The sequence below is a fragment of the Schistocerca piceifrons genome, chromosome 2 (genome assembly GCF_021461385.2).
Source record: "Schistocerca piceifrons isolate TAMUIC-IGC-003096 chromosome 2, iqSchPice1.1, whole genome shotgun sequence".
In the NCBI taxonomy this organism is placed as follows: Eukaryota; Metazoa; Arthropoda; class Insecta; order Orthoptera; family Acrididae; genus Schistocerca; species Schistocerca piceifrons.
In genome coordinates, this window is record NC_060139.1 from 908,451,239 (window position 1) to 908,477,572 (window position 26,334).

The window sequence follows — 26,334 nt, forward strand, 5'->3', positions numbered from 1 at the left end:
TACTAGAGCATGAGTTTTCAGTGCACAATGAAAAAAATAGGTAATTAAGAAATTCTCAGTTCCAAGGAAAACAGGAACAAACTACCAAATTTGGGTGTGAGGCGTACAAGGCAACAAATGGAAGTTTTAAAAGTTGGAAGTGGCATCAGATAAGAACGTGACGAATAAGATGCATGAAATAATCGCTGTTATTGTGGTCTCAAGTATCAATACTACCCAATGGGCGTCACGGTTGGCAACGAAATTGCAGGTTTCCAACTGACGCTGATAGCGGTCACACAAGATCTGGTGGAGCCAATGGTGTGTGCCTGCTGAGCCATGCCTGCAGTGGCTCTGGACTATGGGCGCCCTCTGCCACCACAATATACGATGGCTGGCAACAACTACTCATCCCACTCGCGCTTGAGGTCACTTCGCTACGCAGACACTGCCTAGTCACTGCTCAGACATCTTCGCTGGTGCTTTAGTTCAGAGGGCTTCTTTCTTCTTGACATTGTGAACCGAACTGTGTATCCTGCTGTACTGTTTGTAATGAGTCTTCAACCCTTGTAAAAATGCAAGTTAGGTGGATCTCCTGTTGACTGTGGTAACTTATTCGCTAATCACTTCTGCTCCTGTACAGCTTTCCTAAGAAAACTTACCGCACCTCTCTGTAACCCACCTCTCCTTACCACTGTTTACGCAGGAGTTCCGTTGTTTAAAACCATTCTAGCATTCGACTGAAGAGATATAGGGCAACCACGACGCACGCAGCGAATTCTCGTCCACAGAAAGGTAGTGTCTTCATGTCAAAAAATAAAAAAAAAACTAGGACCAGTATCAAATGAACTATTACTTGGACTGTAAAACTTATTTCGGTAAGATTTCTTGTTGCTGAAATGAAAAAGAAAAAAAAATACAAAGGAGAGGAATAAATAATGATACCACAAAGGGAACGATTAAAATTGGGAAATATACAGAAAAAGGTCAAACAATAGTAGAACCTGGGTAACTATGATTACGCAGGATGAGCGAATCAAAGACGACATGGAAGAAAACCCGATAAAAGGCTGGCCGTTGTGGCCGAGCGGTTGTAGGCACTTCAGTCTGGAACCGCGCGACCGCTACGTTCGCAGGTTCGAATCCTGCTTCGGGCATGGATGTGTGTGATGTCCTTAGGTTAGTTAGGTTTAAGTAGTTCTAGGGGACTGATGACCTCCGCAGTTAACTCCCATAGTGCTCAGAGCCATTTAAACCATTTTGAACCCGATAAAAGCGGGAAAAGTTGCTTGAGCTTGAAGATTCTTTAACAAAATAAATAAATTATAAAAAAGTTTTATAGCAATATTGGTGTAGGACTGAAAAAGTTCTGGAAGCTGGAGATTCATTGTATGTAACTGTGTTCAGTGAAAAATCAGAAAAGAAGAAATTAGAGAACCTACAGACTAAACCGACATCATAACGCCTAGCTGAAGTGCAGGCTCCCTCACATATAACTCGTAGTATATATCAGAGCTGTATTTCCAATGTTTTGACGTACTGTTTTACGGAATGTCTAGATTGCCACTACAAAGAAACTAAGTCAATAAAGCATTGAGAATTTTGAAACAGATCGCTCTCAGTAACAATTATTGTTCTAACGTAGCCAACAAATTGGATATGTGAATGAAACAGAGCTATTATGCTACATCTTCAATGACATCTATGAACTGAAGTTTAATAACTTTAAAACTGTGCTGTATATTAACAAATGGTTTTCAAACATGTGATAACTCATAAAGTTATTTTTTCCCTCGCACGGGTTACGTAAAACTGATCTTGGAAACCTGATAAAATGTGGACGCCACAGGAGAAAGCTCAGCCTGTGGGCTGGTTCATTCAGACGCCGCGACTCCCTGAGCTCACACCATTAGACCCCTTCCTGTGGAGTTTTGTAAAGGATCTGGTACACCGAACCGAGGTTAGAGACCTACAGGACTTGAAGGCATGCATTCGCAGTGCATTTTAACATGTCAGTGAGGAGATCCTGAACCGTACATGGAAAGAAATGGAATTACGACTGGACATTATCTGTGCAACCAAGGGTGCACATACTGATGTGTATGAATGAGGAAACAAAACTTTATGAGTTATCTTATCACATGTTGAAAACCATTTGTCAATATCTAGTATCTTTTTAAAGGTATTAAAGTCTTAAGCTGTAAAGATAATTTATGGACATTCTGTGCAACATGTGATGAATATTACAAATATTCACGTTCAGATATGTATGAACTGAAGTGTGAGAGTTGTAACGTGGTTTAAATCGGCCAAACAGACACAAAATTTATCACGGGATACAAGAAACAAATGTAAAAACATAGCAATGAGACTGCATAGGGTGAATACATTGTCGCCACTGGTCATACTGTGACTGGTATTTAATCTGCTTTGATTGTTTTACACCAAAGACAAGTAGGCATCTGCCTCAACATGCTGGAAAGAATTCCCATCTATGTTGACCTCAAAAATAATCATGAGGACTCCTTGAATGAGAAGTGTGAATTTCGTCAGAGTGCCTATTTCAATTAGTTTAAAAACTTACTATAACAGAGAACACTGCGGCGATATCACAGTATAGTTCCTATCATAAGCTTCTGTCAACATTCTATGAGCTGTTTGCTAGTGACTACAACATAAACACACACCAGTGTCATCAACACGAGCCGGTGATCTCCGGTACATTGTAATGAGCTGATGGTATCCAACTATTTTATTGTTCTGTAACACTCCCCGTTCTGGTGCTGCTGTTGCGTCCACCGCACTCTACATGCTCATGGACTGCTGACGTCACATTGGGACAGTAACGTCCTCATCGTATTTCTTTCATATATACTTCATCTATTTTATACTTTAGGCATATCTTACACTACTGCAACTTCTTTTCGCGGGACAGTTTACTTTTCATATAGTTTAATGATGCTTCATCATTATCTTTCAAACTTGACCATAGCATGTCATTTTCCTGTGTCTTTTTACTAAACGAGAATTATATGTAACTGGCAAATGTACAGACCTTGCTTTTGACTGCACGTTATGTAATTTCGTTATTCTAAGAACGATAGTATAAAGCAGTTGATCTTATATTCACCGAAAAAAATTACCTAGTATCCAGCTAAACACAGAAACCTGCAATGCACAAAATTTTATCACAGATAATGTCGCCACAAACTGGGCTCATCTTTAACTAGTAAAATTGCGCCAGATAAAGTTAAGTTAAACTGTAGTGGTCAGTGCACCACCTACTGACACTACAAGAGAACTGCTGCAGTCAGAAGAAATAGGGAATAAATAATAAAAATATTTTTGTTGACATACAAAAACGGCAAGTAAATCTCTGACTATGATAATCCTATACGACTGGCTGAAATAATTTTTTCGACCAGTAAGGTTAGGGCAACGAAATCATCGGCAATGCAAGTAATTAGTGGGCGTAATACTTTCTCCGACAAGAATTCTCTGAATACTCATAATTATGTGAAGAAGTTTAAAGCCAGCGTAAGAAAGGGAAATTCATACCATTTCCAGTGAACAAGAAGTACGTGGAATTCCACAGCAGCCAATAATAACTGAATATCTCTTACAAAAACACTCTCCAGGCTTGAATAGCAGTAACTATGCAGTTCTTATTAAAATCTTTGCAAGTCACTGTTCTTAGGAGGCGTGGAATATAAGTACCAAGCGCCCATATGACACGTAAACTGCTATGACAACTACTGGCGTATTGCCGAACCAAAACAGTACGTATGTGTAGGTCAATTATTGGTGATAACTCTTCCAACAATAAGCATGAACTTTCGTCCATTCAGAAAACAGCCTAAATCCGTGGTCGTAGATCTGTAATACGAGGATTAGAACTTTAATAGTGGCAACTATTTATTTAAAGCTCGTACAAAATACGAGGGTCACTCCAAAAGAAATGCACACTATTTTTTTAAACTCCATATTTTATTCTACATGTCTGAAAGTTTTACAGTGTGTAGATACATCCTTTGGGAACAATATTTTCATTTCTCCACATAATTTCCATCCCTCTCAACTGCCTTACGTCAACTTGGAACCAGAGCCTGTATGCCCACACGGTAAAATTCTGGACCAACCTGTTGGAGCCACTGTTTGGCAGGGTGCACAAGGGAGTCATCATCTTCAAACCTTGTTCCACAAAGAAAGTCTTTCAGTTTCCCAAAGAGATGATAGTCACATGGAGCTGGGTCAGGACTGTAAGGCAGGTTTTTCAGTGTTGTCCATCTGAGTTCTTGTTTCTTTGTGAGCCACTGTCAACACCCTGGGAACCCACCTGCCACAAACCTTTTTTAATGCCAACTCTTTCAGTATTCTGCAAACACTTCCTTCCCTTCTCCTATCTCAATGTAGCCTGACAATTCGTTCACTGTGATGCCTCTGTCAGCAGTCACCAATTCGTTAACTCTCTGTACATTGTCTGGAGTGTGTGCAGTATGAGGTCTGCCCCATTTCATCACTTAACCTGCTTGCCCATCGACTAACTGTATTGCGATCGACAGCAGCATCTCCATACACCTTTTTCAACCTCTTGTGGATGTTTCCCACTGTCTCGTTTTCACAGCACAGGAATTCTATGATAGCACGTTGCTTCTGACGAACGTCAAGTGTAGCAGCCATCTTGAAGACATGCTGTGACGGCGCCACTCACGGGAACAGGTTGAACTAAATTTGAAAACAAGCGGGAAGGATGTATCTACACACTGTAAAACTTTCACACATGCAGAATGAAAACTGCATTTTTACAAAAATAGTGTGCATTTCTTTTGGAGTGACCCTCGTAGATACATGTTTCAAAGTTTTACTGACCTTCAATGTAGTCACCAGCATTGCGTATAACCCGTTGCCAGCGATGTGGGTGGATACTCTTAGCAGTGTCAGTTGTGTTGACAGTTCGAGCGGCGCGGTCTATTGTCCGACTAATTTGTAGCAGTTCTGAGTGAATGCCGTGAGGCGTTTCCTTCAATTTAGAAATCGAGTTGAACTCACGAGGGCTTAAGTCAAATCAGTAACAGCTTGCACTGTACGTGCTTGAGCATTGTCCTGCAAAACGATGGTCAGGTCCTGCAGGAAGTGTCATCACTTCTTCTCTATGCTCTTCATTTTTGGAACACAACCTACGACCAGCTTAGAGACGGAAGTGATGACACTTTCTGCAGGACCTGATCATCATTTTGCAGGACAATGCTCAAGCACGTACAGTGGAACCTATTACTGGTTTGTTTGACTGATGGGGCTGCTGAGTGCCATACCACCTACTGCATTCCCCTGACTTAATCCCTCGTAAGTTCAACTCGATTTCTAAACTGAAGGACGTCATTCGCTTCAGAACTGCTACAAATTCGTCGGGCAGTAGTCCATGCCGCTCGAACTGTCAACACAACTGGCACTGCTAATAGTATCCTACTACTTCCACACCGCTGACAACGGATTATACACAATGCTGGTGACTGCTTTGAAGGTCAGTAAAACTTTGAAACACATATCTACTTTGTACGAGCTGTAAATAAATAGTTACCACTATTAAAGTTCAACCCTCGTATAAACGTATGCATCAGCAGCGGCTTGTGACCAAAAATGAAGGTGGTGCACCTTACACACAAAGAAATACATTTAAAAAGGAGACTGAATTAGCTCACTGCTCAAGTTTTTGTAGAGCATGATATAAAAAGATAGCTCACTCATGTCACTGCAGCACGTAGTCGTAATAACACCGAAACGTATACACAGATTAAAGTATTACTTTGCAGAATAAAAGAAATTAAGATGAACTGCAAAAAGTAGTACGGCTGTCTTACTGATTTTTTTTCAGCCGGACCGATGGTAACGCTGTTCGATTGTACCTCTGCATTTCGATGTAGTGGTGGTCACATGTACGGGAATTCCATTATTATTTTCTTCATGTTTACAAAGTTTTTACTCACTCTTTGACGGAAGTCAGGAATCCCTAAAATGTGGTCTCGTTGAGTAGAGAGCATTGCGAGAGCTAATAGTCTTTCTTGGTCCGTAGTACCCTGTATGAAGGTTCCGATGCTTTTCAGTGATGACAAACAACGTTCTGCTTCTGATGTGGTCACTGGAATCGTAATTATCGCATTCAGGAGTTTCACGAATTCGTTCAATGTATAACTAAGATTGTAATCTGTTATGTAATCCAGCAAGCGCAAAGCTTCATTCACACTTTTGAACTCCTATCTTCCATAAATAACAGAGAGTTATGTTCGAAGTTTCTTTGCTTCAAAAAAAGAATAGCATTCAATTGTAGCCCTGAAAGAAGTTTGTGGAAAACTGGAAGAATAAGTGGTGGATTTCTGTGATAGAAAAAGAGAGGCTGCAACTAGATGCCCAGTGAATGTAATTATTTCTTTCGCCTCGTAACGTATCACATACTTCTTCTGCCTCTTCTGTAGGCTGCACATCACTCCTCCATCTTCAGTTCCTCCTCTTTTGTGATACTCACGGAAATCCGTTGAGTTTTCAGTCAATCCTCTAATTTTTGTAATTTCACGCTCAAAAGCTGTCAGCTGATGTCGTGCATAAGCTGAGTTAATATCCCTTTTTTCAGTTGGTTATACAAAATATCCACATAGATCATAATTTTATGAAAAAACGAGAGCCAGAAAATGAATCTATCATCTATTACAACCGTTACTAAACCACAAGCTGTAGGGTGGTTTCATTACACAATGTTTCCCCGTTCCTCATATTACTCGTGCACTTGATAATATCTCTCCTATATTCGAAAACAGTATTGACAGTCCTTGACTGGAAATTCTATCGATTAGGCACTGAACATGGCAGTTGTTTTCGTACTATTTCGTCGAGAATTGCTGTTCGTTGTGGAGGTGTTGAAAAGCATCTGCAAAGTCACTAAGGTTTAGTGAAAAATATTCGCACATTTTTATTAATTGAACCGACTTTAAGCGTAATGAGATGCAGCTGGTGTGCATAGCAATGAATTTATGAAGTACTGGAAAATTTTTCCTTAGCGGTAGCCTACGCCCCACTTGATGAGCCACTCATGACTGCTGCACCATCATATATTTGTGCTATCAGTTTGTGTGGACAACTCTCCAAATGGTGATTCATCTGTTCTATGACGTACATTGCCAAAGACTAGGTATTATACTTTTCTGGTGGTATGAAGTCCCAAAATCATTCAACTGGTCTTCCACTAACGATGAACCTATTTACTATAACTAAGCTTTCAGATAGCAAGGAAATTACTTAATTCCAGCAGCAGGAAAAGGCAGTTTGATTTGCAAAAATGGTTCAAATGGCACTGAGCACTATGGGACTTAACATCTGTGGTCATCAGTCCCCTAGAACTTAGAACTACTTAAACCTAATTAACCTAAGGACATCACACACATCCATGCCCGAGGCAAGATTCGAACCTGCGACCGTAGCAGTCGCGCGGTTCCGGACTGAGCGCCTAGAGCCGCTAGACCACCGCGGCCGGCTTTGATTTGCAAAACAAGTACTTAATTCTTTATTTCACGTATCCACTTATTACTTGAGCCTCAAAATTCACTACAGCACATGCCAAAATAACGAACCCAGTGCACAGTAAATATTTACTTCGTTTGCAGCTACTCTTGAACAGGTAAGGAAGTGCCAGAATCCTGCTTTTTTCGAAGATCTGACATTGCGCTTGTCTTTGGGAGAATTCGGATCTTGTCTCTGCGGCTCAAAGGTTGCTCATACATAAGGCCCGTACACGAAAACAAAGTTGCCAAGCATCGCCTCCGCACCCCACATCTCCCCTGAGACGCCAATGACCGCACTTGAAGGTGCACTGTAATCCCAACTCGCCATTGGCACATTTCCGTTCCCATCGGCTGCGTTCAGCACAGGGAGAAAGAGCCGGGGCATTTCAGAAGAGGTTAATGGTGTATAACTTCTCAACTACTATAGATAGATCAAAAAGCAAACGATGACTTGATTATTAATTAATAACCCTTAATTAGTGGTGGATGAAGTTGAGAAAGTACAAAGGGAACGCTCCTAGAACATGCACCTTTGCTTAAAAACTTGAGTCTACCAGAATCAAAGCCAGAACCCCACACAGCGAGCAATGATGCCACCATAGGGACACACTGCTTGTCGAAAGTAAATCAATCTTATTTTAGCATATTAAATATGGTCGGAAAACTTAGAACTTTATTATTTCAAGAATTTTTGAGGACTGCTTTGAAATGCTTTGGGAGAGGTATATTTGTGACAAGAACGTTACGTACTATAAATACAAAAAATTACAAAAATCTGATTGTGGTGTGATCATCTTGTTAGAGTAAAACAGGCAATGTGGTTACATGTGAAGACACAATTTAATTCTACTTCCGGTAAGTCTGATTCAGAAATTAATAAACTTTCTACGTGGGATAAGGTAAACAATGCCCAGAGTCTGTCTCAGCACATAGAAACGGGCCACCATCTCGAGGAAACCAGGCGTGAGCCACAGTCAAATTTAAATGTAGTTAACTCCGTTGTTTAACTTTGATAGAAGTCAGTGCACCAGAATTTTGCATTGAACCGGATCAAATGACGAATGTACTACGACTAACTTTCAATCAAGGTTGTTGAAGTCAAATTGACTGCACCATGTACTGCATCATGTGAAGTGCCCATATGTGTCAGCTGCTGAAGGACGAATTCTGTGTTGTAAAGTGCATCTTAAAACTATACCTCGTCATGCGTGAATATCTTCTTGGTCTTTTTGTTTTTGACGAAACATTTTTAAATGTTTCTAGTCATAATTTGTTCCCACATTTCGTTAATTAAAATCAACGAAGACTTCTTTCCATGTTTTTTCATTGTTAGCCATACTTACCACATCAGTCTTTTGTTTCCTTCAATTATTTCTTTATATTACCCCAAGACGATTTACAGTAATAAACATTTTTTCTGCAAGGTTAAAGTTTGAAGATATCTCTTTCTTCTGCATATTTTCTTCTATGTTTACAACACAGAACTGTCAATAATAAATAATGTATATCTATTACGTATGATTAAAGTAATGCTCGAAATGTGACAATCCTGTCATCATGTTTTTAACAGGGTTCTCAAATGTGTACCGTACTGATTTAGATCAGCAATGACCCTCATTCATTTTGTCCAATTTCACTGTTACACAATGTAACGAGTTTGTGAAGTAGGTACATCTTCTGAATTACTTCAAAACTGATCTACAGCCAGTGAAGTTAATAGAACTGGCTGTTAGTGAATAATTGCTTATTAAACGTCAGTCACTGTTCTTCCACCAGTGCCTCTTACCCGTTATTTAGGTATCACATATCACTTGAATCTATGATTGCTCTGTGTAGCTTCTTTTTAAGGGTAATTAGCTTACTTCTTACTATGTAGATGTAACAGATTCCTGATTCTACTTCACAGATTTTGAAATACCTCTGTTTTTATTTTCCTCTTGCAGATTCGATGTTGTCTGCAAAATTCGAAACCAGTTACGTTCTGATAAATTAAAACATGACTACAATTGTGATTTCTCCAACTCATTTAGTATGAAACTAACACCACGATAAATTTTTCTTGGACCAACTGGCGCTAAAAGGTACTGAAGATTTGTCTCGAGTACCGTAAGAATGGTGACTGGAAATGCGCCCGCGAGCTCGGCTCCAGTTCACCACCGGCAATGGAGGGTGAATCTTTGACAATGCCAGCCACTCGTGCTGGCGAAACGTCAGAAAAATCATTAGATGAACGTCGGCCGAAGAACCCGAGACAGAAGCCAATAGGCAGTTTGTCAAACGAACATCAACTTACAGGTTAAGTCACCGTCGTGATAGACTCCAGCATTGTTGACGAGGACGTCGACCCCACCGAGGTTGTCGCTGATCCACTTGAAGGCGGACGTAATGCTCTCCTCTTTCGTCACGTCTCCTTCGACTGCGTATAGTTTGCCAGGAGCATCCTTCAATTCCAGTGCCTGGTTTGAAATAAAAAGAATGTTTACGATACTCTCTGCATTCAGCCATCTCGACGGCCATTTTTCTGGAACTAATTTGTGCTCACATGTGTTATAGGACAGCATTCGGCCCGCTACACTACTTTGATAGATTCTGAAGTATTTTTCTTCTCACTGTGGATCATGAGATGAAAAATGTTTCAAATAGAAACTCTTTTATGTTAGTTACGTATCTTGCACAAGGAAAATTATCTAATAACAAGAAAATGAACATGTGTTACCAACTGTCTACACTTACAAAGGTACACTAATTTACATATGTATTTTTCAGTATTCATTCTGGTCAGTAAATACGTATCGGTCTGACAATGACTTTCCAGTTTATGTTTGTTTTGCATGTACTGTGTTGAGGTCAAAACACAATCCAGCAGACAAATCTGTGGGCTTCCCTTTTGGTTACTAAAGACGTTAACCTTTATAAAGTGATTAATAATTTCATTAAGAATACAAGGAAAAGTCTGTAGATTTTAATAGCACTCATGTCTTCATTTATCTATATTGCTTATGTACATGAGTTTTGGTTGCGCTGTTTACTTTTACTGCAATGGTTTCATTTCTCATATTGTACTTTAGCTTTCCTAACAGCCCAGCTCGTAAAGTTCTCTGAATGAACGCTTTAAGAAGGAGAGATCGGAAACCAACCACACATAGCAAAATATGTTCTCAGGATTTTCGGAAGAGGTCAGAGACCGAACATCAGCTTCGTCAGTCCATATTAAGGAAGACACTGGATTATGAATGCAGCGCTTTCAAATCACATATTTCTCTCCTTGCTCATTCGAAAATTATAACAAAACGCAAGTTACATTAACGAGGTCGAATGTGTCGTATTACTGAATCATATATGCATTTAAGACCAGACAAGCGTCTAAAACGTTTACCTGACATTGTGTTATTTACGAAAGTAATATAACATTTACTGCTTAAAACAACTGTTGCATGTACACGGCTCAAATTAAGAACAAGAAGCAATCGTTAACAGTAGTCTGCTAATAATTTGGGACATCTAACATGGCGGCACAAGCTTCAAAGAAATGTCCAACGTAAGTCTCTAGCGCCAACTCCCCTTGTTATACCTCCACGGTTTTCGATTGCTGAATGGAATACAAGCTCTGGAGGCCAAATAAAACAAAAACAAACAAACAACACTCTGCAAAAACAATCATTCTTAACTGCCAGTGATGGGATAAACAGCAGTATGACTTCCTCTGTGTCCTTGGAGAATTTTGTTTTATGAGCACTAACCCGTGCTCCAAGGCATATTGCTCTCCCTGATGTTTCGTCTCCCAGGTATCGAGACATCGTCAACGACTCAGATAGCAGTTTCACACTTACATAAGTTCAGAAAGCTGAATTATTTATACCTATCCATGCAATGGTTGTTTAGCGACGTTATCAGACCGCTGCCTAAGATAGCGGAGTCGCGCCAATGTATGTTATGGAGTTTGTAGAGGGTGGGGGGGGGGGGGGAGGGGGACAGTTTGCGCTCTTTGCTTTATTTAGCGCTAAAGCCTACAACTGGTCTAACTCCAGTCCTTTTCTGTCAAAGCTGTTTTTATGATTTTCCAGAGTAATGATAGAATCCGGATAATATCATAGTTTCGTATAAACGAATTTTGCGGGTCCCTTGAGACTGTGCATGATCTGCTGCTACCGATTTATCTGTGCTACCCAAACGACAATTGCTCTTGTGTTCCTTAAGTCGGGTGTTAATGCTTCTGCATCTGCAAGAAATTTTTTATATCCTTGCTGTGGCAAGCGGAGGCTGTAGGTCTTTTCTGGTGTTTAGATATTTGCACACCTTTCTTGTTGGTTAAACACTGTGTCAATACTGTGTCTCCTTAGTATTCTGTCGATCCTATCAGTGACAGCTATTACGAATGGAAGGAAAACTTTCTCTTTAGTTAGTTGGTTCTTTTTCACTAGAAGCTCCAGACATTTTACGATGTGCGGCCCCATTTATCCCACTGTCAGAGTAGCCGTTTCTTCTAGAAGTAGCTCAAATGATCGAGCCCATCCTCCAAGTACTGTGGTTCACTGATTCTTTTGGTCCGGTCCCCCAATGTTTTGATGCTCCTCTTTTCTGTTTGAGATGGTGAATGGCTCTGAGCACTATGGGACTTAACATCTGAGGTCATCAGTCCCCTAGAACTTAGAACTACTTAAACCTAACTAACCTAAGGACATCACACACATCCATGCCCGAGGCAGGATTCGAACCTGCGACCGTAGCGGTCACGCGGTTCCAGACTGAAGCGCCTAGAAGTCGCTCGGCCACACTGGCCGGCATGGTGAATGGCATTTTTGTGAAGGTATCTATCCAAGTGAGTGGGATTTCAGTAAAGTTTGTGTCCTGTAGTTCTGTCGGATTTTCTTTGTACCTTTACATCTACAGCTGCTATTGAAAAAGAACAAACTAAAAGGAAAGTTTACACCCTTTCGTAAAAATAGTCACTTATCGCATCGGCAGCGTGCTAAGAACACACGGTATTGACACAGATCTGCTGCCAATACATTATCAAGTTATATGCGTGACAAGATCGGTATTCATTTCCTCAATGTACGACAAAGGAAAAGTTGTCTATTTGATTCTTTCCGCACTTTTGGTTCAGTCAGGCACCAACCCCGAACGGGTTCCCTGTGGACACTGATCGGTCGTTTCATTACTGCCATTCGGGACGTCCTGGGGCCATTCGAATCACGCTGGGGGTTAGCGACGCTTCCAAAGCAAGGTGTCGACAAACGCAAAAAAAAAAGGTCAGAGCTCAGAACTTCATGTGGGATGTAAGGCGGGTTGTGCATCAAATTTTACCACAATTCTGCCCGACGCCGTTGCGCACGTGTCGCACGTAGCAAAGTTCTTCACCCCCCGCCCCTCCCCCCCCCCCCTCAATTGTACCCTCTTTTCTTGACGCCTCTGTGACAGAGGTCAGAAAAATGAAGCCCAGCGTTGAAATCAGGTGGTTTTCTTATGGATGGCTGTGGAAAACATTTAAGTCACACCGCCGTTCAGAGTCTATACGAAAAGGCCTCAGGAGGTGTCATAAAGGGTGTGAATGAAACCACCCCTTCCCTTGAACGTTCAGTTTCATACGTTTCGTTGTCGAAAACGACAATTTGAAATGTGATGTGCAACATGACGGTGTCCTTGACGATATTTGACGTTACTGACATTCCCCGGACGATTCAAATATTCTCTATGAACATCACTGAAATGCAGACACATTGAACGTGATCTCAGTCCTTTTTAGTGTAGCATAATAGCAATTTTTCTCTGGTATGCAGGATGGAATCACTAGGGAACTATACCCGAAGCAGAATACGTGTTTATGCTTTCTCATGCTCCCTTTAACACTCCTTCCTGTGCCGCTGCAAGGGGAGTGCAACATTGACACGTACGTGAATAAAATGGCAAAGGGTCTCTCTAGCACCCAGAGATCGATAACACCCTCGGGGCACCCGCATGTTTTTCTCTGAGCACTTTAAAAATGAGACATCCATTTACCAATTCCTAGGCGACAGCAGGACAGGCAACACTTTTGAAGCCCCTCAGATTTCACACGTGGCCCATACGCCATAGACGCACGGAGTCGCCATTAACGACATGTTTATAGCTATCCGCCTCCAGCACTGTTTAAGAGTACACTTCCTCTGCGAGCTTCTGTAATTGAATATAGACTCATTTAAGTGGTTTATCTAATGATTGACATCAGTTAGTATCATAACGACTTGCACCCTAAATATTAACTCTTATACCATATAAGCTTATATACCATATACCATATAAGCTTATACCATATAAGCTCATGAATAACTCAGGAACTAGCTGTCACTACTCTCACTAATCGATTTTAGTTGAATATTGTTCCGTTATTTATTAAACTGGAAATGTTCTTTAAATAAAGATCTGTTTGTATCTTGTGTTGGTTTTAGTACTGGTAGCGATGCGTAATTATGGAAATAACAATAACTTTGTGGATGACTAGTTCACATTAGCACCATTAGATATACATAATGGTGTATGTAAAATAGCGGTTTTAATATACGCATAATCCTCTTTTATCTGCAGTTGTTCAATTTAACAGAAACCCTGTTTCATGTTTCTAGGTACGTGTATACACAATGTGCTCTATTAACACAATAGGAATAGTAATTACATTCATATCAATGGCCATCTACATGAAGTAGTTCACATTACTACCACTTTGATTGCCAATAATTTTTAGTGCTTTAACATCACTCATCATTGTAGTCACTTCCATTGTATATCGATAAAAAATGTATTTCCTTAAAACTATCATTCTTGTGATAATATAAATAACCAACTACATATATATAGTGCAGTACTGCAATATCACGCATGTGTAGAGGGCACCACATACAAGATGCACTGAGGCAAGCAGTAAGATAACTGTAAACAGCAGCCTCAGCCTGCGTAGAATTTGAACTATTGACATGCATAATTCTAAAACGACTATGCCAAATAATGGTGAAATGTATTAACTCTATTTGCTGGTATGTACCATCCCCTTGAAATTTATACCATTGTGCTTTGGCATTAACATGTATGCGATTGTATTCTAATTGGTTCCTGTATTACATCCAGCACTGAAGACGGCCAATTAGTGACTGAAATCTAGATTTGCTACAATAAACACCAACTGTGGCTGATTGCTGTACCTTGTTTCACCAATTGCAACCTCTATGTTGACAGGTGAAAAGAGAACTCACCAGTTTCAACAGATTTAAATGTCTTTTTCAGAAGGGCAAGAAACCTATTTTTACTATTTTCAATTTGATGTCCATATATTTAGAAACAGTCCTAGATATCTTGAAAGGCAGGAACTTCAATATTTTGAACATGGCTGCCCTTCAGCAACGATCAAAGAATAGCACGTGAACCTGTAAGTCAGTGTAAGTTGGTTAAAAGCATACTAATACATGTCGATTGTAATATGAAGAAATATCTGAATGAACAGGTTATGAATCTCGACTTTTCTGTACTTTTTGAAATTTTGCAATTGACAGCAACACCTGATTTACCGTGTTTTTATTGAGCCATGGCGCTTGATAATTATTGCAGAAAGCTTCTTTTTAAATAAATATTGTGAAGGATAACACACATAATCAACCCAGCCCTTCCATTCACATGTCACTCTGCTACACAACGGTAGCAGAGTGTGATTACTTCAGGTTATGTGGGTTATTATCAGTTAGTAATCAAATTGTATCTAGATAATTTTGAAATACACATACGATTGAAATTAGGTTATTTCAGGATGTGTGACAAGAGGTTATCTGGAGTGACTGACTTGAGAAAGGACGAAGTAGAATACAAGCTTAGAATTAGGAACTTTGAGCCTTTGGAACTGTAACCAACCCGGTACAAATGTTGAAAAACATTGCACCGCCCTATTGTCATACCATCAGTGCGTCTCAATGAGAAGAGTGAGAACCATTAAGTGAAATAAAGTCTGTTGTTCAATTCTTTTATAGGCAAATAATTCATTTGAGGACCTAAATAACCCATTTTGTGAATAGCTTGCATTATTTTCAGAGCACCAAAGGGAGGAATCAAGTGAGTCAACACAGGTTACAAGAACAAACTTCTGTTCTCTCTGAATGCAATGATTAAATGCGTGCTCAAAATATAAGAGAGAAATCAGAAGCAAAGTGCTCAGAAACTGTTACAAAATGTGAGACCACCTCCTCCTTCCTAGTCCCACTTAACTGATAATAATACTTCTCCTTTTTGACGTTGACTTGATGACTAATTAATAACCCTTAATTAGTGGTGGATGAAGTTGAAAAAGTACAACAGCCTAAGATCCAACAACCTTTGTAAACGAGAGGTAGCAAATCAGAATAATGAAATCATGCCACGAGAGTCTAATAACAGCTTGCATTCTGAAATGAGTCATTCTGGGACGACAGTCCCTACACTGACACTAACGTTAAACATTACTCGTGCTCTCGGCCGGATACGGCACCTTTGTCTTAACAACAGGGCAAGTCTGAACGACAACTGTTGCACTGAGCACCCAAAACGAGGAACCTCGCATCTGATTGTCGTAACCAGAGAGGTTCTGGCAAATTTTGTTACAGTTGACAGAGGCTTTATTTGTTCTCCTAACGAAACAGGTACAGCAATGGTAACCCTGCAAAGAGAAACTGAGTATTGTAGCCAGATTGATCGGGGAGTTGTTGATGGGCAACATACGTGTGTTTGTTAAGCTATAAAATCGTTTACTTGGCTTGCTACAAGAGGCTAGTAGCATAGTTGCAGCAGCAGCCGTGGTTCTTGGTTGATTTACAGAAGCAAGCTGAAAACTGTGGCTTGAAAGGCATCAGTTCTATTAAGCTGCAATGCTCTAAATGTACAGGTCATTTAATACCCAATGTTACCACAGCAAGGGTGACACAGTATAGTCTCTCAATAAATTCCGTCAGTTTTTGTGCAACATATTGGTACCATTCCTTAGTGCGCCAAACTCAGGGTTTACAGGATGGTCAACTGGTAAATTGAACTTGTTACGGAAATTCATGGTTAAGTTGTAGAACCAGAGACTCTCTTGGAAGTTGCTGGATGCTTGATGTGCCTACTAATGAATTAGAGGTTGCTAAATTTAGTGAGTAGAAGACTGAGCTGAGCTGAACTGAGCTGCTCAGACAATAACGATACCACCTTTACCTTCAAGCATGAAATAACTCTAGTTGGTCATTGATGAAATATTTCGGAACAGAACTGTTAGACCTTCCTGCTCTCCATATTCTCCACTCATACTTTTGGTTTCAAAGGAAATGGAGAAATTCGGCCTGTCAAAGAGACACTGAAAATAAGATAAGTTTAGAATCCATTGGTTTTGCAAGGCTAAATACTTCACCACTCTGGATCTCAACCAGGCCTATTAACAGATTCCCTTGTCTGAAGATTTCAAGGTAATTACAGCATTTGTTACCAACTGGGATCTGCATAAATTTTATCGGGTTTCGTTTGAGCTCTCAACCGAAAAGGTGGTCTTATCCTATTTGTCAGCATTTTTCTCAGATTTCAAATTTAAGTTCTCTCACTCTCTAGATGACTTGGTTAGCTTCATCGAAAATTTCTCTGAGCATTTTCGGCGTGTTGAGCAGGTCTTGCACCGGAAGGGCTCAGAGTTTAGCTTTATAAGGTAAATAATAAATGAAAAGTGCTCGTTTGCTTTAGTTCTGCAACATTAATTTTATTGTGTTAACCGATATTCAACTTACGAGGCCATCTTCAGACATTTATTGACTATTGTGACCAAAGAAACTACAATGCTTGTAAACGACACTGGAAAAGAAGTTACACATCTAGAATGAAGCACAAATGCACAGTAAAATCGGTTGTTGTTATTGTTGTTGTTCTGTTCTTCAGTCCTGAGACTGGTTTGATGCAGCTCTCCATGCTACTCTATCCTGTGCAAGCTTCTTCATCTCCCAGTACCCACCGCAACCTACATCCTTCTGAATTTGCTTAGTGTATTCATCTCTTGGTTTCCCTCTACGATTTTTACCCGCCACGCTGAACTCCAGTACTAAATTGGTGATCCCTTGATGCCTCAGAACATGTCCTACCAACCGATCCCTTCTTCTAGTCAAGTTGTGCCACAAACTACCCTTCTCCCGAATTCTATTCAATGCCTCCTCATTAGTTACGTGATCTACCCATCTAATCTTCAGCACTCTTCAGTAGCACCACATTTCGAAAGCTTCTATTCTCTTCTTGTCCAGACTATTTATTGTCCATGTTTCACTTCCATACATGGATACACTCCATACAAATACTTTCAGAAACGACTTCTTGACGCTTAAATCTATACTCGATGTTAACAAATTTCTCTTCTTCAGAAACGGTTTCCTTGCCATTGCCAGTTTACGTTTTATATCCTCTCTACTTCGACCATCGTAAGTTATTTTGCTCCACAAGTAGCAGAACTCCTTTACTACTTTAAGTGTCTCATTTCCTAATCTAATTCCCTCAGCATCACCAGACTTAATTCGACTACATTCCATTATCCTCGTTTTGCTCTTGTTGATGTTCATCTTATATCCTCCTTTCAAGACACTGTCAATTCCGTTCAACTGCTCTTCCATGCCCTTTGCTGTCTCTCACAGAATTACAATGTCATTGGCGAACCTCAAAGTTTTTAATTTCTTCTCCATGGATTTTAATACCTACTCCGAATTTTCCTTTTGTTTCCTTTACTGCTTGCTCAATATACAGATTGAATAACCTCGGGGAGAGGCTACAACCCTGTCTCACTCCCTTCCCAACCACTGCTTCCCTTTCATGACCCTCGACTCTTATAACTGCCATCTGGTTTCTGTACAAATTGTAAATAGCCTTTCGCTCCCTGTATTTTACCCCTGCCACCTTCAGAATTTGAAAGAGACTCTTCCAGTCAACATTGTCAAAAGGTTCCTCTAAGTCTACAAATGCTAGAATCGTAGGTTTGTCTTTCCTTAATCTATTTTCTAAGATAATTCGTAGGGTCAGAATTGCCTCACGTGTTCCAATATTTATACGGGATTCAAACTGATCTTTCGCGAGGTCGACTTCTACCAGTTTTTCCATTCGTCTGTAAAGAAACCGCGTTAGTATTTTGCAGCTGTGACTTATTAAACTGATAGTTTGGTAGTTTTCACATCTGTCTACACCTGATTTCTTTGCGTTTGTAATTATTATATTCTTCTTGAAGACTAAGGCTATTTCGCCTGTCTCATACATCTTGTTTACTAGATGGTAGAGTTGTGTCAGGACTGGCTCTCCCAAGGCTGTCAGTAATTCTAATGGAATGTTGCCTACTCCCGGGGTCTTGTTTCCACCCAGGTCTTTCAGTGCTCTGTCAAACTCTTCACGCAGTATCATATCTCCCACTTCATCTTCATCTACATCCTCTTCCATTTCCATAATATTGTCCTCAAGTACATCGTCCTTGTATAGACCCTCTATTACTCCTTCCACCTTTCTGCTTTCCCTTCTTTGCTTAGAACTGGGTTTCCATCCGAGCTCTTGATATTCATGCAAGTGGTTCGTTTTTCTCCAAAGATCTCTTTAATTTTCCTGTAGGCAGTATCTATCTTACCCCTAGTGATATACGCCTCTACATCCTTACATTTGTCCTCTAGCCATCCCTGCTTAGCCATTTTGCACTTCCTGTCGATTTCATTTTTGAGACGTTTGTATTCCTTTTTGCCTGCTTCATTTACTGCATTTTTATATTTTCTCCTTTCATCAATTAAATTCAATATTTCTTCTGTTACCCAAGGGTTTCTACTAGCCCTCGTCTTTTTACATACTTGACCCTCTGCTGCCTTCACTACTTCGTCCCTCAAAGTTACCCATTCTTCTTCTACTGTATTTCATTCCCCTCAATTCTGTCAATTGTTCCCTTATGCTCTCCCTGAAACTCTGTACAACCTCTGGTTTAGTCAGTTTATCCAGGTCTCCTTAAATTCCCACCTTTTTGCAGTTTCTTCAGTTTTAATCTACAGTTCATAACCAATAGATTGTGGTCAGAGTCCACATCTGCCCCTGACATTATTCGTAGATTGAACAAAAATTCCGGCCAATAGTCGGATGATCTGGATCACTGGTTACAGCAGTTCTGAAGGATACTTGCCACGTTCCCGCCAAAGAAAGCACTTGGAGGCTTCCGCGGTATATTCACGGCCCAGAATAAACCCGTCACGCGCTGTTGGTAACTAAAAGAGCCTGCTCGGCTCGGTAGCCCGACGTGGTGTAGCCTGAGGTGTTTTTCGAGCAGTTTTTGCAGTTTCTTCAGTTTTAACCTACAGTTCATAACCCATAGATTGTGGTCAGAGTCCACATCTGCCCCAGGAAATGTCTTACAGTTTAAAACCTGGTTCCTAAATCTGTGTCTTACAATTGTATAATCTATCTGATACCTTCTAGTATCTCCAGGCTTCTTCCATGTATACACCCTTCTTTCATGATTCTTGAACCAAGTGTTAGCTATGATTAAGTTATGCTCTGTGAAAAATTCTACCAGGCGGCTTCCTCTTACATTTCTTACCCCCAATCCATATTCACCTACTACGTTTCCTTCTCTCCCTTTTCCTACTATCGAATTCCAGTCACCCATGACTATTAAATTTTCGTCTCCCTTCACTAACTGAATAATTTCTTTTATCTCATCATACATTTCATCAATTTCTTCGTCATCTGCACTGCTAGTTGGCGTATAAACTTGTACTACTGTAGCGGGCGTGGGCTTCGTGTTTATCTTGGCCACAATAATGCGTTCACTATGCTCTTTGTAGTAGCTTACCAGCACTCCTATTTTTTTCATTCATTATTAAACCTACTCCTGCATTACCCCTATTTGATTTTGTATTTATAACCCTGTATTCACCTGACCAAAAGTCTTGTTCCTCTTGCCACTGAACCTCACTAATTCCCACCATATCTAACTTTAACCTATCCATTTCCTTTTTTAAATATTCTAACCTACCTGCCCGATTAAGGGATCTGACTTTCCACGCTCCGATCCGTAGAACGCCAGTTTTCTTTCTCCTGATAACAACGTCCACTTGATCCCTGAGATCCGAATAGGGGACTATTTTACCTCCGGAATATTTTATTTTACCCTAGAGGACGCCATAATCATTTAACCACACAGTAAAGCTGCATGCCCTCGGGAAAAATTACGGCTGTAGTTTCCCCTTGCTTTCATCCGTTCGCAGTACCAGCACAGCAAGGCCGTTTTGGTTAGTGTTACAAGGCCAGATCAGTCAATCATCCAGACTGTTGCCCCTGCAACTACTGAAAAGGCTGCTGCCCCTCTTCAGGAACCACACGTTTGTCTGGCCTCTCAACAGATACCCCTCCATTGTGGTTGCACCTACGGTACGGCTATCTGTATCGCTGAGGCACGCAAGCCTTCCCACCAACGGCAAGGTCTATGGTTCATTGGGGGGGGGGGGGGGGGGGGAAACCGATTAACACAATTAAATTAATACTATAGAACAAAATCAAACTAGCGCTTTTCATTTTTTATAGTGTTGTTCTACCAAGAACCGACGGAAGATTCAGTTTATACTTTAAGGTAAAATTTACTCAGTTGCAGATGTCATTTTGGGATATATTGTTTCTCCCAAAGGTATTAGTGTTGATCAGAGCGGCACTAAGGCTATTTAGATCTGTCCACCACCTAAGAATTCCAAAGCCATGCGAAGGTTCATTGGACTGATTACTATTTTTTTTCAGAAGTTAATGCCCAGCTTTGTACAAACTGTAGGTCCGTTGAATGAATTAAGAAACAAAGTAAGGAAATTTGTATATAGTCCTTCCCAGCAAGCCACTATCTGAGGGCCTTAAGACCGTTTTAACAACAGCACCCCTACTGGTAACTCCTCACTTTTTAAAGGAATTTGTAGCTCGAATCGGCTCCTCTATGTAGGGTGTAGCAGCTGTTACTTTACAGAAACACCCATGAGAGGCACCTGGTAGGGTAACTCTCTCATGCACTGTCAATGTAAGAAGCACTTTACGGACTGAAAGCTTTGGCGGTGCTTTCCACCCTTCAGAAGTTTCGCATATATTTGGAGCATCGCCCATTTACTCTTGAAACGGATAAACAGACCCTCAATTGGATGTTGAGAAGACCGAGGTGAATAGAGTACATTGCCAGACGAGCAATCAAGATCTCCACCTGAAAATGTTACTGGTGACAGTCTTAGATGTACATTTGGGGATGATGATAGCGAACAAAGTGGTGAGTAGACATCTAAAAGAAATCATCTGCGGCAACCTAAATACATTATTGCAATACTCACACATCTTCCTGTGTCGTTTAAAAACACTGCTGTAAATGAAGACTCTAATATCAAATTAAGGGGAATTAAAGGCAACCCAAGACTGGAGAAAAATTTAAGCCCTTGTCCAGTGAGAGGGAGTATTTGGAATAAAGCAGTTTTGACCTCATAATTAGTATCCATTATATGCAAATATTACTATGAGTCAACAGTAGGTAGTTATTAATTTAAAACCCATCTGAAAGTGTGGAAGACTTTTATCTGAGATGAAACTGGTGAGGAGATCAAGGAGTTGATCCAGGCTTGTGACGTCTGTGCAATTAGTAATCCAACTACGAGTACCTGAAGGGAGTATTGGCTTCAGAAGTTGTGTTATCACACTTAGAGAGACTGCAGGTAGGTTTTAGAGGCCAGCCTTCACGGTCTCGAGACGGAAATACGATCATACTTGTGTGTGTAGATGCCTTTGCCCGCTTTTGTTGGTTGTTTCCGACGGGTAGTGCTACCATGCAAGGGCCCATTCGTTGTCTGCAGTCCTTGTTTGGTACCTTTGGTCACCGTCAGTACATAGACTCTGACGATGTCATAGCACATGACACGTATCTTGAGATGTCTGTGTTGAAAGTGCTATTGCACATACTGCTACGACACCATATTATCCCTCCTTTTGTGTTCACAGAGCGGATTAAGCGCAATTTCCGCTCCGCCCTTGTACCTACCACCACCAAGATCATTGCCTGTCGAACCAGTCCATTCATCCGTTGGCTTTCGTCTTTACTACCTCAATACAAGTAACCAAAAGCAAACTACCCCTATCCTTATAGCCGCTATAAGCCAATTCATTGTTAGCAAATTTATGGTTGATCAATCAACTTTTCCCTGGAAAATCGATGCAGCGCAGATTCGCGAAAATTGGAAGTGAGCAAGAGGTAATTTAACGTTAAACCACGAGAGAGAAATATGCAAATATAACAGAGAGAGACTGCCGACAAGCTTCAAACTGGGTCACTAGGACTAGGTGAGTAACGGGGAGGCACAAACTAATGAGGAAGTTGCTACCCAGGTTTGCTGGGTCAGTCCAGATTATCAGGTTTCTAACTCCAGTCACCTTGCTGGTCAAGCACAGTAAAACCAGGAGAATTTTTTGTCCATTTATCAAGAACCAAGCTTTAGACTATTCAGTCTTATGAGTGAAAGAGTGTGTGTGGTATGAATGCCAATTAATTTTAAAGCTACGAGGGTCAATACAAAAGAAATGCCCACTATTTTTGTAAAAATACGGTTTTTATTCTGCATAAGTTTTACACTGTGTAGATACATCTTTCCCGCTCGTTTTCAAACTTAGTTCAACCTGTTCCCGTGCGTGACCCCGTCACAGAATGTCTTCAATTGGCTGCTACACTTGACTTTCGTCAGAAGGAACGTGCTGTCATAGAATTCCTGTGCTGTGGAAACGAGACAGTGGGAAACATCCACAAGAGGTTGAAAACGGTGTATGGAGATGCTGCTGTCGATCGCAGTACAGTTAGTCGATGGGCAATCAGGGTATGTGATGAAAGCGGGCACGGCAATGTTGAGGATTGTCCTCGCAGCGGCAGGCCTCGTACTGCACACACTCCAGACAATGTACAGGGAGTTAAAGAATTGGTGACTGCTCACAGACGCATCACAGTGAACGAATTGTCACGCTACGTTGGGACAGGGAAAGAAGTGTTTGCAGAATACTGAAAGTGTTGACGTTAAAAAAGGTTTGTGCCAGGTGGGTTCCCAGGATATTGACAGTGATTCACAAAGAAACAAGAAAAACGGTATGCAGCGATCTTTTGGAACAGTACGAGAATGGTGTAGATGAATTTCTTGGAAGAATTGTGACAGGTGATGAAACATGGCTCCATCATTTTTCACCAGAGACGAAGAGGCAACCAATGGAGTGGCATCATGCAAATTCACTCAAGAAAAAAAAAAAAATCAAAACCACACCTTCTGCTGGAAAAGTTATGGCTACAGTGTTTTTCGATTCCGAAGGACTCTTGCTTGTGGACATCATGCCAAGTGGAAGCGCCATAAATTCTGATGCATATGTGACGACACTGAAGAAATTTCAAGCTCGACTGAGTCGTGTTCGACCACATCGGCAAAAGCAGGATGTTTTGCTGTTGCACGACATGGAACGGCCACATGTCAGCCAAAAAACCATGGAAGCGATCACAAAACTCGGATGGACAACACTGAAACACCCACCTTACAGTCCTGACCTGGCTCAATGTGACTATCATCTCTTTGGGAAACTGAAAGACTCTCTTCGTGGAACAAGATTTCAGGATGATGACTCCCTTGTGCACACTGTCAAACAGTGGCTCCAACAGGTTGGTCCAGAATTTTACTGTGCGGCTATACAGGTGCTGGTTCCAAAATGGCGTAAGGCAGTTGAGAGGGATGGAAATTATGTGGAGAAATGAAAATATTGTTCCTAAAGGATGTATCTACACACTGTAAAACTTTCAAACATGTAGAATAAAAGATGGATTTAAAAAAAAATAGTGTGAATTTCTTTTGGAGTGACCCTTGTATATTCTTAGGAAAATAGACACGTCTACACGCATTACTTTGTGTGGCCTCGCTTGTGTTCTGTGGTAAAACATGATTTCATTCAGGCTGAACCATTGTTCGTTAAGGTATGTATAGTGTACTGGTAAGCATCTGAAGAAAATCGTGAGACCCACTGAAACTCATCCCCTGTACCTACAGAGACAGTTTAGTCAAACCTTGAAGTTGGTTGTTTCTGTCTGCTGCATAAGCTAGTTGAATTGCTGCAGATACGTGCATTTTAATACTATCGTTTGGTTTCATAATGTTTGTAAAATATTACCTAGCTTGTGCACTGAACTACTGGCTGATTTGGTATTCGACCTATGGTAACAAGGTGAGGATCCGTTTGCCTGTTTTTTTTCTTTCTTTTTCTTTCTAATTGTGGGATGTACTAAATGTATGTTGCAGCTAGTTTTCCTCGTACTATCTTTAGGAAATGCGTGGTATTTTCTGATGCAGTTGGAGAACTGTTATTAATAGTTTTAACGCACAGTATTAATGTTCCACAGTTATTCATTCAACGGTTTTATGAACGGCTTTAGGCTTCGTAGGCCATCGTCAGATAACTTAATACTAAAGTCCACACAACGTCAACTAAAATTCGTAGCTGCACAAGAAGTGTTGTAGAAAGATACGTGGCATTGTATGAATATATAGATACTAACGACAAGCATAATGTAATACCTAAAGAAACTCTGAACAAATAAGTCGTGTATTACAGTATATTCAAATATTAAAACTATGTGAATGTACAAGCCAAAAATGTTGTACAAGTGAGTAATGGACACAGGCTACTACGTCATGTGGACAAACTGGTGAATGTGATGAACAGACAGAAACAGAGGGGGCGGGGGCTGGAATGGACGAGAAACAAGTCTGTGCAATGTGGGTGTGGAACAGTTATAAAAAGGTTATTATCTACTGGTGAGAAAAATAATAACTGGCTGCTGCGACTCCAACACGCGTGAGTAATAGAACTGTGTTTATTCGTTAAGGACCAGGTCAGGATTCCTTGATTGGAGTTTATTAATGTCCTGAATGTCAAGTAATGTTAGTTTTCTGTGTTCCTCCATGGAGAACATCACATTTCACATCATATGAATGACACTAATTCATTGAAGGAAGGTGCTCTTGGCTGCTACTTCATATGCTTCGCAGTACATTTTGAAGTGTTTTCAACGTCGTCGCCACTTATTTTGAGTTAAGACGGTTCTGAAAAAAAAACTGGCCTTTCAGCAATGTTCTTAAATAGTATAGGTACCAGAACTGCTCATTTATCAGTGATTTTCATAACTGTAACTTCATTGTCAGGTGGCGAACCTAATATACTTTTGAGTTCTCCTCAGGGGACTCCTGCCCATTGCGGTTGTTTAGTTTTAGGGCTCAAAAACCACCAGGACCATACGCGCCCATGTCAAAACTGCAGAACACGAAGACAGAGATAGGAGTTAAAAACGACTACAGGTCAATCCCAATAGACGGAAGAGAAGACTGTTAAAAACAGGGACTTGGAGAAAGGTCTATAAAACACGCCATAGCGAAACGGAGGTCCAGAACTACAAATTAGATGACCTGCGCCATACTGCTACGATGAATAAAAAGTAAAACGCGGTCAACAGCCCGCGCGTCGTTCTCTAAAACGTCCGATAACTCAGACTGCTAACACAAACGAAAAAGTAAGCTGTTAAAAAAAGGGCATTCCGTCAGGAAATGGCGGACCGTCAAAAGTTGAGCGCAATGTGCACAAAGTGGTGGGGGAGCACCACTTAACAAATAGTGATGGCTAAAAAGACAGTGCCTGATACGCAACCTAGTTAAATTGATCTCCTCGAGGCGAGAGGGCAGAGAGGAGGTCGCCCAAGACGCTGGGAGAGGCTTAATAACCCGGAGCTTGTCCCCTCGAAGGGAAGATCAATGGT

General features: G+C 40.7%; 1 protein-coding gene across 1 annotated transcript in view; it reads right to left on the reverse strand.

Annotated features, from left to right (window-relative positions):
* LOC124777566 (farnesol dehydrogenase-like) overlaps positions 1-26,334 on the reverse strand; it is a 44,524-nt gene that overhangs the window by 11,107 nt on the left and 7,083 nt on the right. The window contains exon 2 of the mRNA XM_047253022.1: positions 9,823-9,985. Coding sequence (XP_047108978.1) covers positions 9,823-9,985 — 163 coding nt within the window. The remainder of the gene's footprint in view (positions 1-9,822; positions 9,986-26,334) is intronic.